Source organism: Tachysurus vachellii, chromosome 17 (assembly GCF_030014155.1).
Source record: "Tachysurus vachellii isolate PV-2020 chromosome 17, HZAU_Pvac_v1, whole genome shotgun sequence".
In the NCBI taxonomy this organism is placed as follows: domain Eukaryota; kingdom Metazoa; phylum Chordata; class Actinopteri; order Siluriformes; family Bagridae; genus Tachysurus; species Tachysurus vachellii.
Genome location: NC_083476.1, coordinates 14,728,933 through 14,745,549, shown reverse-complemented (window position 1 = coordinate 14,745,549; position 16,617 = coordinate 14,728,933). Strand labels below are relative to the sequence as shown.

Genomic DNA, 16,617 nt, shown 5'->3' with positions numbered 1-16,617 from the left:
GAAGCACACCAACACCCCATGAAACTGTTTCTTGTTTTCTGAGATAGAAAAGAAACAATTTTAACGCGTGACCTTCGTATAGGACCATTGGGGGTCCTGGGAGTGTTTTTTTTTTTTCTTTTCTAATCCGAATTACCCTCCACCATCTGCCGCACGTGAGAGCGCGCACTACTTTCTTTCCAGGCTCTTTAATCCTGTGAAATAGGGGGCGCGCGCTCTCTATCGATTCCGGTAACGGAGGTGCTGCGGCTGCCGCGCGCTCTCATTCCTCTTACCCCTCTCTTCTCCAGCGGACTCGTTTCTTTCCTCTACTCACTATATTCAAATAACCGGGGAAACAGCCAGGAAGCATCTCGCTAAGGCTTGACCATTCTAAGCAGTCATCCTTCACGTTCCTCACGGAGAGAGATTGCAATGCTTCAGACACGGGATCTCATCTGGACCGTTCTGCTCTTTGGACATGCAGGTAAAGATGCGAATAAGATTGATTTATTATTATGAATATTTTTTTGCTGTGAAGGGATTCAACTTTTGAGGTGCTACTCGCATCCTTTTGGTCCTGATGCGGTTCCAGCTGCTGACACAATGACACGATACGGGATGAATCGACTCTGGGGCACTTGGTTCTTTTTGCGTTTTCGATAAGTTGTGTACGGATTTGTGGTGTCGCTTTACATCCAGAATATCTCGTACAAATTTGGGTTTCGGTGTTTGAACAAAACACGGTGTAGGGAGCAGTATATCACGGATGATCTGATGATTTGAGCCGATAACAGGGCCGTGTTTCCATCGTGAGATGAACCTCGTAGTGGCTCGTAATTGGTTCTAGATGTGGAGCGGTGGTGGGCGCGCGACGATTTTGCGCTCGCGCAGGGTTGTGGAAATGAACAATCAGGCCAATCAGGACTTTCAGTGAAGTGTGAACATCGTAGAAGGGATGTTTTAGATAGTAAACGTTTGAGCTCGCGCATCTGCGTATGATGTGATGCTGTGTTCGCGATGCTTTAGGTGCATAGTTACAGAGCGCGCGCGTTACCCTTAGCTGACTTTATTCTCTCTCTCTCTCTCTCTCTCTCTCTCTCTCTCTCTCTCTCTCTCTCTCTCCCTCTCTCCAAGTCCCGTTTTAGTTACAACTTAGCCAGTGACAAATTAGTGTTTAAACTTATATTGAACAGTGTACGCACATGCTAAATTGCTGTACAGAATGTAAAGGATCATGCACAAGCGCGCGCGTCACAAAATACGCACAATCACTAAATACATTAACCCTTAGTAGTTTGTACCAAGTCTTAGGGAGTTGTCTTGTTTTAGATTTAGATTGTTGTCTTCCGAAATGTGAAAAAAACAAACAAACAAACAAAAAAAACAAACAAAAAAAAAAACCCCACAGTTATTGCGGGACATTTTTACTAAAAAAGTTTTGATGCAGTTTTACATTGCCGTTATTATTAAAGCGCGCGAGCTGATGGTTTGCAGGGATAGGAGGGAGGGAATAATGGGAGGACAACCTCTCTCTCTCCATGTCTCTCTCTCTCTCACTCTCCCTCTCTCTCTCCCTGTCTCTCTCTCTCTCCAACTCAAAACGTTATATTTCTTTATGTTTCACACTTCCATCTCTTTCTAACTGTCAGCTTTTCCCTCTCTATCTATCTGTTTCCTTACCCATATCTTCCAGATCCATTATCCTCTTTCTTTTTCTGGTCATCTTTGTTTATCGTTCCACTTTCATCCATGTTTCTTTTTTCTCTTACTTTTTTCTCTTCTCGTTGCCCCTCCCTTTTCTCCTTCATTCTCTGTCTGTCACCCTCTCATTCTTTCTGCCACTCATTTGTGCTCCATCACTCTCTGGTTGTATCCTTTATACCACCTCCATCACTCTACCTTTAATTCTCTCTCTCTCTCTCTCTCTCTCTCTCTCTCTCTCTCTCTCTCTCTCTCTCTCTCTCTTCTTGCAGTGTGTCCCACCATGTGTATGCCCAACACCCCCCTGTCCTGTTTTGTGCTCTTCAGTGTGTCCTCCTCTTTTTCTGTGTTTCAATTTTTTCTTGAATTCCCCCACTGTGTGTTCCTTCTTCTCCTGCCCCTATCCAATTTTCCACTCTTTCTCTTTCTGGGCATGGCTCTATTCTTAAGAAGTATTTGTGAAGTATTTGCTCTGGAATATGGTGATGTACAAAAGTAAGATAAATAAAAAAAAAAAATAAATAAAAAAAAAACTGCTGGTAAGTGCAGAGCACACTTGCACCTGTCAGTCTCTTTCACTTTCCCTCCATTTTTCTTGCACACTGATTCTCTTGCTTTAGCATCGTAAGGTGTTGAAATGTTAATTTTGACTTGCAGCTGCTTTTGTCTGTCTGTGTGTGAAAGAGATGGCAGAGGGTAGGCAAGCGATATAGACAAGACAAAGAAAGAGAGAGTGTTAGGCAGAGACATAGATGCATCACCATCAGAGATGAGGAATGCATGCCCTCTGTAACTTCAACAGATTCCCCTGAATTTTTCTCGAACTACAAAAGAGAATGAAATCAGCAGATATCATAAACATGCGTTTAAATAGTAAAGAAGAAAATGCCATTCTTAAGTGTTTAGTCTGCAGCTTGACCTCAAGAGAAAAACCAAATTTAAGATGAGTCAACAGCCAAGGAAAAAAAAAGAAGCGGGCTGAAAAGTCTCGAAATTGTTCACATCTGGAACTTAAACTTCTGCGGTGAGTTCAAAGCCGCTATAAAAACACAAACGGCCTATTTTTGCAAGGAGAAAACTGTAACGAAAGAAAGAAAATGGGGAAATGGGTCCACAACGGGTCAGAGAAAATTATACCCTACTCTGTCTTTGCTTATATAAAGTTCAGAAAATTTAGGTGAGTTTATAAACAAAATTTGACTGTGATTACGATGTGATTAAAATTAATATTAGCGTATCATTGTAATCACCTATCATAGAATACTGTCATTTCATTAAGTGTTCTCCTATAATTAATAGTCATATCAAGTTCCCTCATGTTAGCTAAGTCACCGAGAACATCTGCCGGTGCATCGTCAAGAACTAACTGCATTGTGTTTTGGCACAAGCCAACAGATGCCTTTGACTGGCTAGCCTCATGCTGATAAACCAGTCAAAGAAGAATCCCATCCTCCACATATTACAGCTAAACCTAACACAGATCTACCTTTTGGGATCCATTTGAAACAAAAAACAAAAATATAGAATATGATTAAAAGGCTAAATAAGGTTTTTTGGGACTGAGCACAATTTCACATTGTACTGTACAAACATCTGGTATTCATGGCAGACATCTAAACGTGTACAAGAAAAAAAAGGAACAGCTAGCCTGGCTTGACACATCCGAAGTCTGTGCAGTGTGAGAGAAGATTTTCTTCAGCAGATTCATTATCCTGTTTGATTTGATCTTTTCGGTTAATAGTGTAAGACGACATCATTCTGTCTGACAATCTACATACCTGTGAATTGTAATGTGAATATGTCCTATGAAGCTTTCACATCCTGCCTCATCTAGCTGTTACTAATGCATTAGTTTAGGTGGTTTGCTGATTTTATGCTGAGCAACATTATTCACGCTCCTTTGTTGCTAATTAAAGCCTGATGATGTAGCCAGAACTCTTCAGTCAGGTTTATATCATGGTTACTGTAGACACTCGGTTGTCGGTTACATCTCGCTTGTATTCACATTCCAGCATCACACGTCTTTGTCAGTAGTCTAGGATTTGAATTAAATCTTGGTCAGTGGTGCATTCTTTCAGTAAATGGCAGTGGACATACTGTATGTAGCAGGCATTTCATAGTCAAGAGTGAACAGCTACCTCACACATGCTCAGGCTATTTATTTCTTATTTATAGTTTTCTGTGGATCAACTAGGTTCAGTGTGCTAGCGGCCCTGGTATTTATTTTGTGTTCACATTTAACGAACAAGACGCAAACAACAGTCTTTGCTATTGCTCTTTATTTATCTAAAAGTTGTTTACTTGATATGAACTGCAAATAGAGGACAGAACCCTCATCCAAAGGCATGTGTTGTAGGTTGATTGGCATCTTTAAATTGTCTGAAGTGTGTAAATAGGTGTGAAAAACTGTGTGATTGTGCCCTGAGACGGCACGCAGTCAGTCCCCTGGGATAGACTTGTGTTGGATAACCTGTACAGGAAATGGATAGATGGATGGATGTACTGTGTATCTAAAATGTGTACCACTCCATCACTGTGCATACTACTTGTTCTGAATACCACCAACTACATCACTGCACACATTGGGGTTTATTAGTAAGTTTGATGAATTACAGGGCAGGGGTAACATACGACGGATAACATTGTCGGTGTCTAGAATGCAGGTATGTGGTAACGCTGATGAAACTTAGCAAAGCAAAGTAGTGCAGCCTAAAGCTGCCAGAGTTACAGCAGGCAGTAAACTTGCAGCTTAAAATGTTGAGAGAGAATGTATTAAGCAGACTTTAAAATATATATTTTTACCAAAACCGCAAACACAGCATGCTACACTAGGAACAACACAGCATGCTACACTAGGAACTTTCTGAGAGAGGGAAAGGAACATGGCAGAATCATTCATTATGAAGATAGTTTGTTTGTATCTGTAGTAAAACACTTAGTTAACAGGAATTTCATACTTTATTAAATTATGTAGTACCATTTTGTTTATCTGAGTCATTAGGTTTCTGAGTAGCCTAATGGAATAGTGCTTTGTGGACAAGCTAAAAGATTTAGCATTTATTTTCCTTTCAGCGCATATATTGTCACAACACGTAACCATGGCACATATCAGACAGGAAGCATTATTACTGTCTGAGGTGTTGATAGCTGTTGTACACTTTTCTGGCGACAAGCTTCAGAATCTTGCTTCAGAAAGTAGAAGTCATTCTATGCATTTCTGTGTATGTCAGTTTCCAGCAGTTAAACAAACGCTTTTTCAACCACGACGTCTATTAACGATTAATGAGTATTCATTTACTTTTCTTATCCACATTCAGCCTTTTAGCTGCAGATTTTTTTTGTGGTTTCACAAGTGTACTGGGATGTCTCTGGTCTAACCATGGTGTTAGTTTGCATGCCATTCTGCCATTTAGAAAACCAACAATTTGGATTAAAATGCAGTAGAAAACAAACAGGAAGGATTGATAAATCATCCCACTTGAAGTGTTCCCTAAAGGATTAAGCTACTAGAGAGTGCAGTTTTTTTAGGATCGGTAAATGAAAGGTAGTGTTGTGTGTGACAGGTGTGTGAAGAGGAAGCAAGAACTACTGAAGTGGTGTTGTTACATTCCAAATCAAAAGATGTAAATGTGTGAGGAGTTGTGTGTGCAAGAAATAACATATAGTGTCCATGGAGTTGTCGCTTTATCATACACAAGTACGATATAGGACACTTGTCAATCAATGCAAAAAGACCACCTCTAATTGGATAGTATTTGGGTGCCGGAGGAGGTTTGCAAGAACCCTGACCTGGCTGTGCTGAGAATATATACCGTATTATTTATTTTTTGAAAATACAATGGATGATATCAGCTCTTCATTACACAAACCAACCAAAGCCAATTGTTAAAATTCTGTTCTTACCAATGAAGTTACCGCTTTGAATTGTCACAAGGATTATTTTTTAAATTAACAGCAGGTTTGACCCTGGAAGGATAGTCACTTATTCCTCATTTTGTGCTCTACTGAATATGTTATGGTTCCCGTAGTAACAACACAGGACAGCAGCTTGTTTGATGGACACCTAACCGGAAACAGGCTCCATGTTAATGCGAATAAACCAAAGTCGTACAAAACAGCAGAACACTGGATGATGGTAAACTCCCTGAAGAGTATGATCCTTTTACAAACCTATAGTTTAACATTACTCCTGAAACAAAGAATAGTTTCTGATTGTCACTGGAAAACATTTACATTTCCATCAATTGTCAGACACCCTTATCCAGAGCGACTTACATTATCTCATCTTTATACAACTTGTAACGCAAGCCACAGCTACAAACTGAGCAATTGAGGGTTAAGGGCCTTGCTCAGGGGCCCAACAGTGAAACTCACAACCTTCTGATTAGTAGGGCACTAGGCTACGGCATTCCCACTGCAGTCAACGCCATCTTGGAGGCTGTACTTTGGAAATACAGAAAAATTATTTTAAATAAAATATATAATTGAACATATACAACAGAATTATTCCACAAGCAATGAGATATAAAAGTCATGTTTTTTGGCATATATTTGTGAAGCACATACTCAAAATGAATAAACGGTTATTTATATATCATGCGTTATTTCTTAGATATTACATTTTTCCCCATGCTGTTCTGATTGTTTTGTTTGTTTTTCCTTAAGTATAAGTATAGTGAACTATTATGTTTTAAGGCATTTACTTAAAGGTGGATCTCCATTGTTTGAAAGCCAATGTTGGTTTGATATCACCAAAACAAACACACCCCTAACCCAAATGGGTCCCACCCCTGTTTTGATAGCTCCGCCCCCCACCAGACAAGTATAACCCAAGTATAACCCAGACAAGTATTATGGCGGAACCTTTTGGGGCAGCTGACCGAGGGTATATTTTTATCAATAATTGAACTCAATGAGTAATACTATGGCAATACAAATGTGTTTTTGTAGTGCTGTGTGTTGTACCGTGAAAGGTTTATCTCCGTTTCACGCGGAAGACGTTCAGTTCTCTCCAGTGCTGAAAAGCTGATCCTATATTAACACGGGTCCTGTTTCTTGCCTTATCGTAAGCCTTTCTTCACTTTCTTTCTTTGTTTTTGTCCGCTATGTCAATTTTAAAACCGCTTTCTGCTACACATCTGCTATCTGTCACACATGCGAACTGAACACTCTCTCCGCCCATATTGACAAGACACGCCCCTTTCTGATCATTGGCTACACGTTAGTTTTGTTTTTGTTTTGTTTGGCGGCGCAAGACAGTTTTCTAAAGCATTTCTCAAACAACGGAGACCCCACCTTTAAGGCTCATCTAGTTCATTATCCAGCAATTTCCAGCCCTTTGTTTACATTTACAAATTGATCTTTAGAAATATGCAGTGTGTCTGGTTGTTGAGCCTAGGAAGAGAATTGAATGCAAGACTTTTGAAAATGTGATTATTGAATGCATTTTGTGGCAAAGAGAGGGGAAAAATTATTCGCTCTTTGGCGCAACATCAAGGGCTGTTGTGTGAACTGTGTGAAGCACTTTGGAAAAGTGAACCTGCAATTGAAAGATGCTTGTTAACAATTGTAAAGCATCATAATAAACCATACCGGTGCTTGGAGTAGACATGCTGAAGCTGTGAGAAAGTGCTGAAAACCCGTTCAGTAAGAGGAAATGTACCTGTCTTAAGAAATATTATAAGCTGTGCGAGACAGATGGATGGAGTTTAATGGATGGTCGTAGCTGACCCCAAGACCTCATTCTGTGCCACTGTTATTACTCAATAGACTGTGAACATCTCTCTGGACAAGGACATAGATCTAGAGCCAAGTTCTGCTGAAAGATTTTGTCTTGAGCTTTATGACCTTTTGTGCTGTGATGACGGTTTAAAATGCAGCTCATTACAATAGATCTTAGGAAGGGCTTGAAAAAATAGAAACAGCTAAGCAGTAATGGAGGACGGAGCTGATTACTTGTTTGCGTCTTTTATTTATTTTTACTCATTACAACTGTGGAAATAGCACTAGGATAACAATAATCTTCCCGGTACAATTGTTTGCAAGTTCTATTGATCTTATATCTGTCACAAATCTGTAATTTCAGCAGTGTTTCTTATAGCGATGCCACTTGCTGTCTGAAAAATAAATGCTGCCATCAGATTAGAAGCTCAGCAGCCCATTAAACCTGATGTCTTTTACAGTAACGGTGGTGGAAGACAAATGCATGTGAACCAAGGTAAAACAAAAATAGCATTTCAGACCTCTTAGACAGGCTAAATCAATTATACAGGATTTTTTAAAGCTATTGTTAACCCTAGGGATGAATATGTGTTTACAGATGACAGGATAGCTGTTTAGTCTTCATATAATTTAAAAAAAAAAACAACACAATTTACAGTTTTATGTGAATATTAAAGCCACATTGTGTAATATTTTGATGTTGAAATCAGTACTGTTATATTGTGTAACAGGACTAAACTGGCGATGTTTACTCAGACACGGCTGTTTGATAGGAACCTCACAGGATAAAAGATACGCTGCATGCTCCAGGATGCTACACTTCTCTTGTGTCGAGTGATTTAATTCAGTGGTTTAGCAAATATAACGCTGATTCTAATAAGTGTCATTTTTCCGGTGCCTAAACTTGTCACTGTTTCATGATGTTTCATGATGTTTGAGTTGAAGCTCTGGTAACACCAAGGCCCCAAACTGAAATATTGTGCTGCTGTCCAGTCAAGCTGATATTCCATAAAGACTTTGCCTTTGATTCATCATTACTGCATATTTTTGTTACAGACAAGAAGAAAGTTTAATTGCAGCGCGAAAATTATATTTGACTACAGCACATTTAAAATGCACGTTACATAGCAGTCAACATCCGTGAGTTAACTCTTATTCGTGTTCGAAAATTAAAATTAGCCATTGCGCACATGCCTAATTGTTCTGATTGTGTATACTGTACATATGTAAATATTATTTACGCCGCAGCTGTGACTTTAAAAAGGCTGTAATTTGTTTTGTAAAGCTTATGTTACAACAGAGCATCTTCTAGTTCTGTGGTGTTTTCCACTGCTTGTCATTTGATAAGAATAGGCGGTCTGTGCATATTAATCATGGCATGAATGCGGACCCAGGCTGATTTGCATTGTTGGCTTCGAAGCTGTTCTATAGAGCAGTGAGGGGAAAGTGAGGGGGGGAAAATGGAGGGAAATGGAGTGGGCTTTGTCATGTTGAAAGGCCACTAACCCCCTCCAGCTCTGAAAGACTTTCTCCTCAATAAAGGAGCAGAGTCGGCTAAAGTTGCAGGCCAACAGGCTCATGAGTAGAGCGCAGATATTAGAAAAGTGACCAAGGACCTAGTATTTTCTATCTCAGCTTTTGTCCAATGACACTGCTTGCGTCGGTACTGGTATTTTCAACGCAGAGAGATGGCCTTAGGTGGGCTTAATTCTGTCACAGTAGCAACAGCTCAAACTCAGGGACAAAGCATTACATGAAACACAACTCAGATATACAAAACGAGGATATTAATTACTAACAACCGATCCAAGGCTGAAACCAAGCCGTTACAAAAGTTTGTAAGTAACTGTAACGCACATTAGCATGCTGTTGTTGTCTCTGAGGCAGAGCGTGTATATGTGCTGTGCTTGGGGCCATGGCTTTAGAGGAAAGACTGAAAGAAGGATCTGTATTTGTTTGGTTTTTGAGGTTTGAAAGATAATGTGTGTGGGAAAGATAGTAAAGCAAATTGATATTGCAGTAATGAATCTGTGCAAATTTACCAGCATTAGGAACAAACAAACCGAACGGGAGATGCATTATTACTGCTAATATAACCTCATTTATGCAGCTACACACTAAGAATAAAATCTAAAATCATTTTAAAAAATTGAGATTCAAGCTATCACATGAGAAATTGGTACGAACAACCACAGAGCGGTTACTGGTTGGCCATTTCATATGAATTCATTCTTAAAGAAAGTTATGGACCCTGTTTTGATCAGTTACTGTAAGATCAGTTGCTCACTTTTGTCTTCGAATTTTTATAATCCTTAAGCTTAAATTGGAAATGCATAGAAAATTTTGAGCTCTAAAAGCAGCTGCTAACAGTCTTTTAACGCTGTTAAAATGTGAGTCTGGTTCTTATAAGGTTTGCTTGTTGCCTGGATCAGCACTAAATCGAGCATTAGCAATGTGTCAGTGGACACAGGGGTATCCTTTTCTCTCCCTGTTTGGCTGTCTCTGTTTCTATTTTTTCCTGACCTACTCTTTGGCGGGCTGTCTATCCATCTCCTCTTTTCTGTCCTTCTCTGTGGCTTGCGGATGTTGATGAATAGTGAATTTGGGGGCCGTGATTCAGAGTGACTCATCAGTCTCTGATGTAATACCTAGCAATGGCGGCTCGCTCATCCCGGGGCGTCCGGCAGCCCCTGCCGAACGTCTCGAATGTGTTTGACTGATGAGCTGAGAGTGCGATATTTGCTTTATTTGCTCTTTTTGGAGTTGAATTGCACCATATGGTGATTAATATCACAAAAGAAAGAAATGTCATCCTTGTGGATGTTGGATTGTGAACTTTTTTGTAGTACAATACAAGTGCATTACACCTAACCTAGATCCAAGATTAAATGCGTTTCGTTAATTTGGCGAAAAAAAAAGAGGGTGCTTAATTTGGAACAGAGTGCATCGTTAGGGTTACAGGTCATACACATGCAAGTTTCAGCTGACTTTGAGTATTATTTTGTAGTTTGTCATTCAATCTTCTTTTACAAATAACATCCTTCTTTAGCAAAGACTGCATTCAGTACAACGCAAGCAGCTGAAAGACCAATCCAACTCTGAACAGACTCTTTTACTGTGCAGGACAAGCGAGCCCATAGAGACAAAGCTGACCTCATCCTTTTTGGCCTGGGGTTACTGGGTTTTGTTATGCATGTGCAGTTCTGTTATACAGCTTTCATAAAATGCATAAAAAGCGACAGTGGGTGGCTCAGTGGTTAAAGTTCTGTGTAAGCGACTGGAAAGTTTTAAGTACAAAAGTCTTTCAGGGCCACTGTTTGGTCCTTGAACGAGACTCTTAACTCTTCGGTCTGTGTTTGGAGTGGATTGTGCCTCATTTGGAAGGAATGGACAAATTATAGCTTATTCAACAGGGGATGCTTAGTTCAGACAATGAAGTGCCCGCATTTCTTCCTTAAAAAAAATAGAAATAGTATTGATTTAAGCCCCAGCATTGTCTATTATATCAGTAATTAATTAGCCTAATTAAATATTAGCATACCTTCTATAATAAAGTTAATTGAAAAATTACTGGTAACAGCTGGTTATTGTCCTTGTTTCTTTTTTCAATTTTCCGGAGGCCAATCAATCACAAAATCTGACATTCACATATTCACTAGTCATTCTACTACATGGGTGTCGCTCCTCTTTCAAAGGGGGATTATTTTTTTTTTTTTTTGCAAAGGAGAATGTTTTGCAAGTTTTTTTTTTGTTTTTTTTTTTATGATTCATCATTTCTCATCATTCCTATCATGACAAATTATACTCTTCAACCTTATTTTTTTTTTTTAACAAAAGTAAAATGCACAGCTCAGAATAGTAGAACTAGAACGGTTCATTTCAGGGTTTGGAAAAGTGTCCACTGATGCAGGCTTTTCTGAATAAGGAAAAGAAGTCAGTTGTGGGCATTTCTATATACTGTTATAGAAAAATGATCACTGACTGGGTGGTGTGAAGCAGCCTGACATGAAAAAGAGTTTCTGTCAATCTGAAATTGATTCTTTTCCAATAATAGAATTTTATGCCTCAGCAATTTGTCAACACTGCCAAGGTTATTTATTTATTTATTTGACAATTTTTTAAATCCATTTCTTGTTGTTAAATATTGTGAACCATCTGCAAAAACCTTTTTTTCACTTTAAGTTATTAAGGCAAAGCATTCACCTTGTTCATATTTCTGAGACACTGTAAATCTGTTCTCAGAAGTCTTTCTGAAGACCTTTTCATGGTTCATGGTTAAAAACCCTTTTCCTCTGACATTGGAGACACCTTTAAAAACAATTTCAGTAAATTTGTCCTTACAGAAAATCTGTTAAAATGCAGCATCCATCATCTCAGTTCATGTGCAAGCTGTTAATATGGCAGTGATATTAGAACGAGTGCATTAATATAAAACTGTGATTTGAATTACATCCAGCGCTGCTGTTATTAAATATTAATCAACATTGAAGATGCAACAACACTGCGGTTTAAGTGCATTTTAATAGCTTAGGTTTGAACCCACATAACAGCTTTTTTTACACGCTGAACTTTTATAATAGTGCATAGTAAATACTATTACGTATTAGGTCATAGTGTGCTATTTTGAATATAGCTTTATTTATTCTGTCAAGCTGGTCCATTTGCTTTTGGCAAACATTCATATTCAGGGCTAATATTTACATTGTTGCAGGAGCACTGAAAGTATTCTTCCTTTCACATTCATGCTCTGAATAGGAGATGACAAACGTGTCTAATGAAAGTGCTTATGCATGTAAAGTGCAAATCTGATGTGTGTGTGTGGGGTGTCAGATTATCCAGACATGCAGTGTGGACAGTGACAGTGTTTATTTATTTATTTTGGATATTGAGGTCAGTAGATTGTTACGCTAGTGACCCGGGCGAGATTAGGTTGCACTCATTTTCAGTCCTTTCCTGTGAAGAACATGTTTAAATTTCTTACTCTTATAGTAAGAGATGCTAGGAAAGGCCGCTTGATATCAGCATCCATTTCTTTAATAACGAGTGGCATCGCTGAAGGAAACATCATTGACATTTGATCTGCTGCTTGTATAAAATTGCAATGGAGAGATGGTGCACCATGCGCTATTCTACTGTATTATTATTTACCTCTACAATCTCTTGGCACAAGCCCTCGAGCATCCCGCTGAGGCTGGGGAGCGTGATGTTATCTCTGTGATTGCCTCCTCACCTTTGATCGCTTTCCATGCGCCTCCGCATACGCCGCCACCCTTCATGCTGCTTCGTGTCATTTCTCTATTGCCACAGAAACACGCCGTAATCACAGGGCACGGCTTGAATATCAAGATGCTAACCATTAAAGTAAATAATTCTGCTGTTTCTAACAGTTAGTCCTGAAAAATATGCCCAGTGAAGCCCTTTCTGACTGCAATATTACAGTGTTATGAAGATGATGACTCGAGTTTATGTTGCCAAATGTCGATAACTTTTGGGCCATTAATTCAGGCTTCAGGCTAAAAACAAACCGTCTGCTTTATCGTCCGAATCCCACGTCTTCTTTCATCTTCGTTTCATAAAGATTCCAGCCATAGCGTTACTTGCTGAGATGAAAACTCCTTCAGTAGCTACTCTAGCCAAAGGAGTTTAGAGGCTTTAGGTGATTAGGAGGAAAAAAAATGCTCTCCTTTGCCCTTTCACTCTGTAGGGCCATGGCGCTGTGAGCAACAAAGGTTATGGATTAAGTATAAAGTATTGCTTTTTTTCCCGTGTGGTCATTTCTGTCAGCACCCTTGATCATAAAGGTATGAATTACTTTTCCAAGTACAGAAAACATTACCCTGGATTACGCATTCTGGAAAGATGTTTTTATAAGCAGAGTTCTCATTCCTGCATATATCCTGTGGCTTTTGGTAGCTAAGGCATCAGTGAGATCGCTGTTAACACAAAGCCCCCTGAGTTTGGACATCTGTTTAGGTTTTAGGAACAAAGAGATGTCAAGCTGCAGATAATTGATAAAGGTTTCTAAGATGGATGGGCACTTTCTGCTATGGTAACAGATTTGACTAAAATCTTTTTTGTTGTTGTTGTTTTTGTTGTTTCTTTATGTTACTGTGATTACAGCCATCATTGAATTTGGTGAGTGTATGCTGTGAATTCTGGCCGGCTGGCTACAAATAATTTTCAAAGATTTTCTTACTTTTCCTTACCATGACTTGGAAAAAACAAACAAACAAACAAAAAAAAAAAAAACGGTTGGATGTTGATTATTAATGCATTACCGAGTCTCAGACTGGGACCAGGTGGAGAAAATCTATTAAGATTGACAACCGTTTAGGGTGAAGCCAGTAAATGCAGAGCAGATTGCTCTAAAAGCCTGACGGAGACCGTTGGTCTTTATGGCTCCGAGGCCTCCTCATTTGTTCGTCTGTCTATGACTGGGCCAGATGGTGTGGAGTGGGCGAGATGTGGGCTGTGTCAACAGAGTAACAACTGTGAGTGTAATGTTAGTCACCATGTCTCTGCAGTGCTGTCTTCAAATCCAGAGTCTTATAGCTAGCAACATCCATTTCTGCACTTTGCTCAGAATGATAGCAGTAAAGATTATGACATATGAGACTTTCGGCCAGATGCCAATATCTTAACATCTGTTTAATGTATTTCCGTCAACGATGAGATGCAAATGTGTAAACCTGGTATATGTTTTGGAAGAGTGACGGGTTAAGAAGCAAAACTAGGAAAAAATGCAAGCGTCTAAACCATGAGTGTATTAAACAAAGAAACAGAAATCAATGCCTGGACGTGATTGTGCATTCATGCTATGAGAGGTATAGTATAGTTGTGTTATTTATGATTTTGACAACCGGCTACGGTGAGACAGGAGTCATCTGAATTCTCAAAGTTGTTTGACCGGACGTGAATACAATTCACACTTCACTGAAGTGGAAAAGACACATAAAGGACAAATAAAGATATTTGAAAACCTTGGTCTTAAAAAGAAAAGCATGATGCAATGAACAATGACACACAGACAAAAGACCAGACACAAGTAACACAAAGAACATGAACATAATTGGGCAACAGACCTATAACGGGATAAGTGATAGAGACAGGAATTGAAGAGAAACAAAAACTCACAAGCACCTGAGAACCAGAACACAAATGGGAAATTCTTCTTCCTATTTTTTGTCAAAAAAGGGTTACGTATGATTTTATTTACAAAAACGTATGAAATCTAAATACCAGGATACATATCGTAACACCTAGAAAGATTTTTCTTTTTCCAATCCTGCTACAATTCTATTACAAAATCATTACAATTCTATGTTACTGTTATTACTACTTACTATAACCCTACGAATGGACACTTTAAAAAAGAACAGGTCTGGAGAGTGTATCAAAGGACAGAGTAGTTTGTGTCATTTTATGGAAAAACTAATTTAGAAATCCAATTCCGCAGAGCAGGCGATGTTTGATTACCAGTTCTAACCAGCTTCCACAGCCTGTGGCTGTAGAGTTAACATTAATCATCCTGTCAGATCTTCAGAGTGCAAATTATAACCAAAATCGCTCTAAAATGTCAAAGAGAAAAGAATGCAAGAGAAGACGCTGGAGTGAACTGGACCCCATTCTGGATGGTTAAACACCAAAGCGTGCTTAGCCGTAGCAGAAATCAGGCCTGGCTGGCTTTCCAAAGACAGGCCGTTTTGAAGACCTCTCATTAGAAAAGCCGTTCCCACTGTTTATGGATCTTAATGAGTATTGCCACAAGAAGCCAACTGAACAAAGAAGAGGCCACTGTCCTAGTTCAGAATGGAATAAGTTTACTCTTCCAGTGGACAGAGCGCCGTGTCTTTCCTCGGCTTTTGTGCTGTCTGAGGCACCTGATGGGCCCCAGGACTCTTGCTCTCATTAGTGTTATTGGAAAAGACAGTCTCTGGACATCAGTTTGCCCAGAATAAGGAAAAGCCCTAATTAGTTCATTCCCCAACATGGTGATCTAGCTCCACAAAGCTTAGAGCCACTGGAGGACATACTGTACTATTCTCACACTCATTATTACCAAAGGCAAATACTTTTAAACACTCAAACACTAAAGTCACATCTTTCACTACTTGTTTATTAGTCTGCAGAAGGTAAGTTCCAAAGTAAAGTCAGGAAATCACACATAAGAAGACCTTGACCGAAGGACATACTGTTTATTGTCACTTTTGCTATTACTACTGTACGTTTGTAAGTTGTGTGGAGTGTGACTAGATCTGTGACATTAGACATTTGATACAAAAATGCATCAGGTCACGGTCATCGTTCATTCATTTTTTAGTAATGTTGCGTGTAAAAGTTTTTGTAGGCAAAACCATATTAAAAAAATTCATGAAAAATTTCTAGAAAGTTGCAGATTTTCACCTGTGAATGAATAAACATGCTATTCACAGCAAAACCCGATTTAAATTCAGTGACACACACAAAACTATAAATAGCTGAAAGTGAATATGGCAAAATAATGACAAAAAAGTAAAGGATTTAACTCCTGATCAAACGAACTTTACGTTAATTAGACTCAAACTCGGGGGCACAAAGGTTTTTATTCGAACCTATTGGATTTCCAAGAATACATTTTTTTGTATAAATACTAGATAGCAACTTGATAGATGTCCAAAACCTGTGGAAAAATCTCATCATTTGTTCATGCTGTCTAAACACTAGTATTGTTATAATAGATTTGATAAGCTTTGAATCAGGCAGCAGATATTTCTTTTTTGAAGCTTTTTGTTGTAATTAAATCCTTTTTAAAATAAAATAGTTCTTTACTCTAATAATGCTTATTTAAAGGAAATATATTTAATACGGGATTCTCAACTTTGAAAGCTGGAGGCTTTAATTTTTTTTTATTACGTTCATTTTTACATGATTTTAAAGGTTCAGAAACAGAAATCGTTCTGAATAGTACATTGTAAGCCAAGGCTCATTGACATAATTCGATGTTGTCTAATGAGTCAGTCTATTATCATTATTCCATGCTGTGCTTCATTAGAATGTTTAGGGTACAGCGGTTTGCTCGATTTTATTCATTCTTTCACTTACTATTGAAGGTTTGGAAATAAAGTCAAACACAATGGTCTTTTGTATATCAGTCATTTTTAAAATATCACTACGAGTCAGAGTATGACCATTATGTTAATGATAAGCTCCATTAGAGCATTTAAAGTACATGTT

At 38.7% G+C, this 16,617-nt stretch overlaps 1 protein-coding gene across 4 annotated transcripts in view; it reads left to right on the top strand.

The window, feature by feature from the left end:
- Positions 1-247: 247 nt before the first annotated feature.
- The window catches only part of ncam1a (neural cell adhesion molecule 1a), a 242,525-nt gene continuing 226,155 nt past the window's right edge, over positions 248-16,617 (top strand). For 3 of the 4 annotated variants that reach the window (XM_060890530.1, XM_060890528.1, XM_060890532.1), the window contains exon 1: positions 248-466. In XM_060890530.1, coding sequence (XP_060746513.1) covers positions 415-466 — 52 coding nt within the window. In that variant the 5' untranslated portion in view covers positions 248-414. The remainder of the gene's footprint in view (positions 467-16,617) is intronic. The other variant, XM_060890531.1, reaches the window with a different exon arrangement.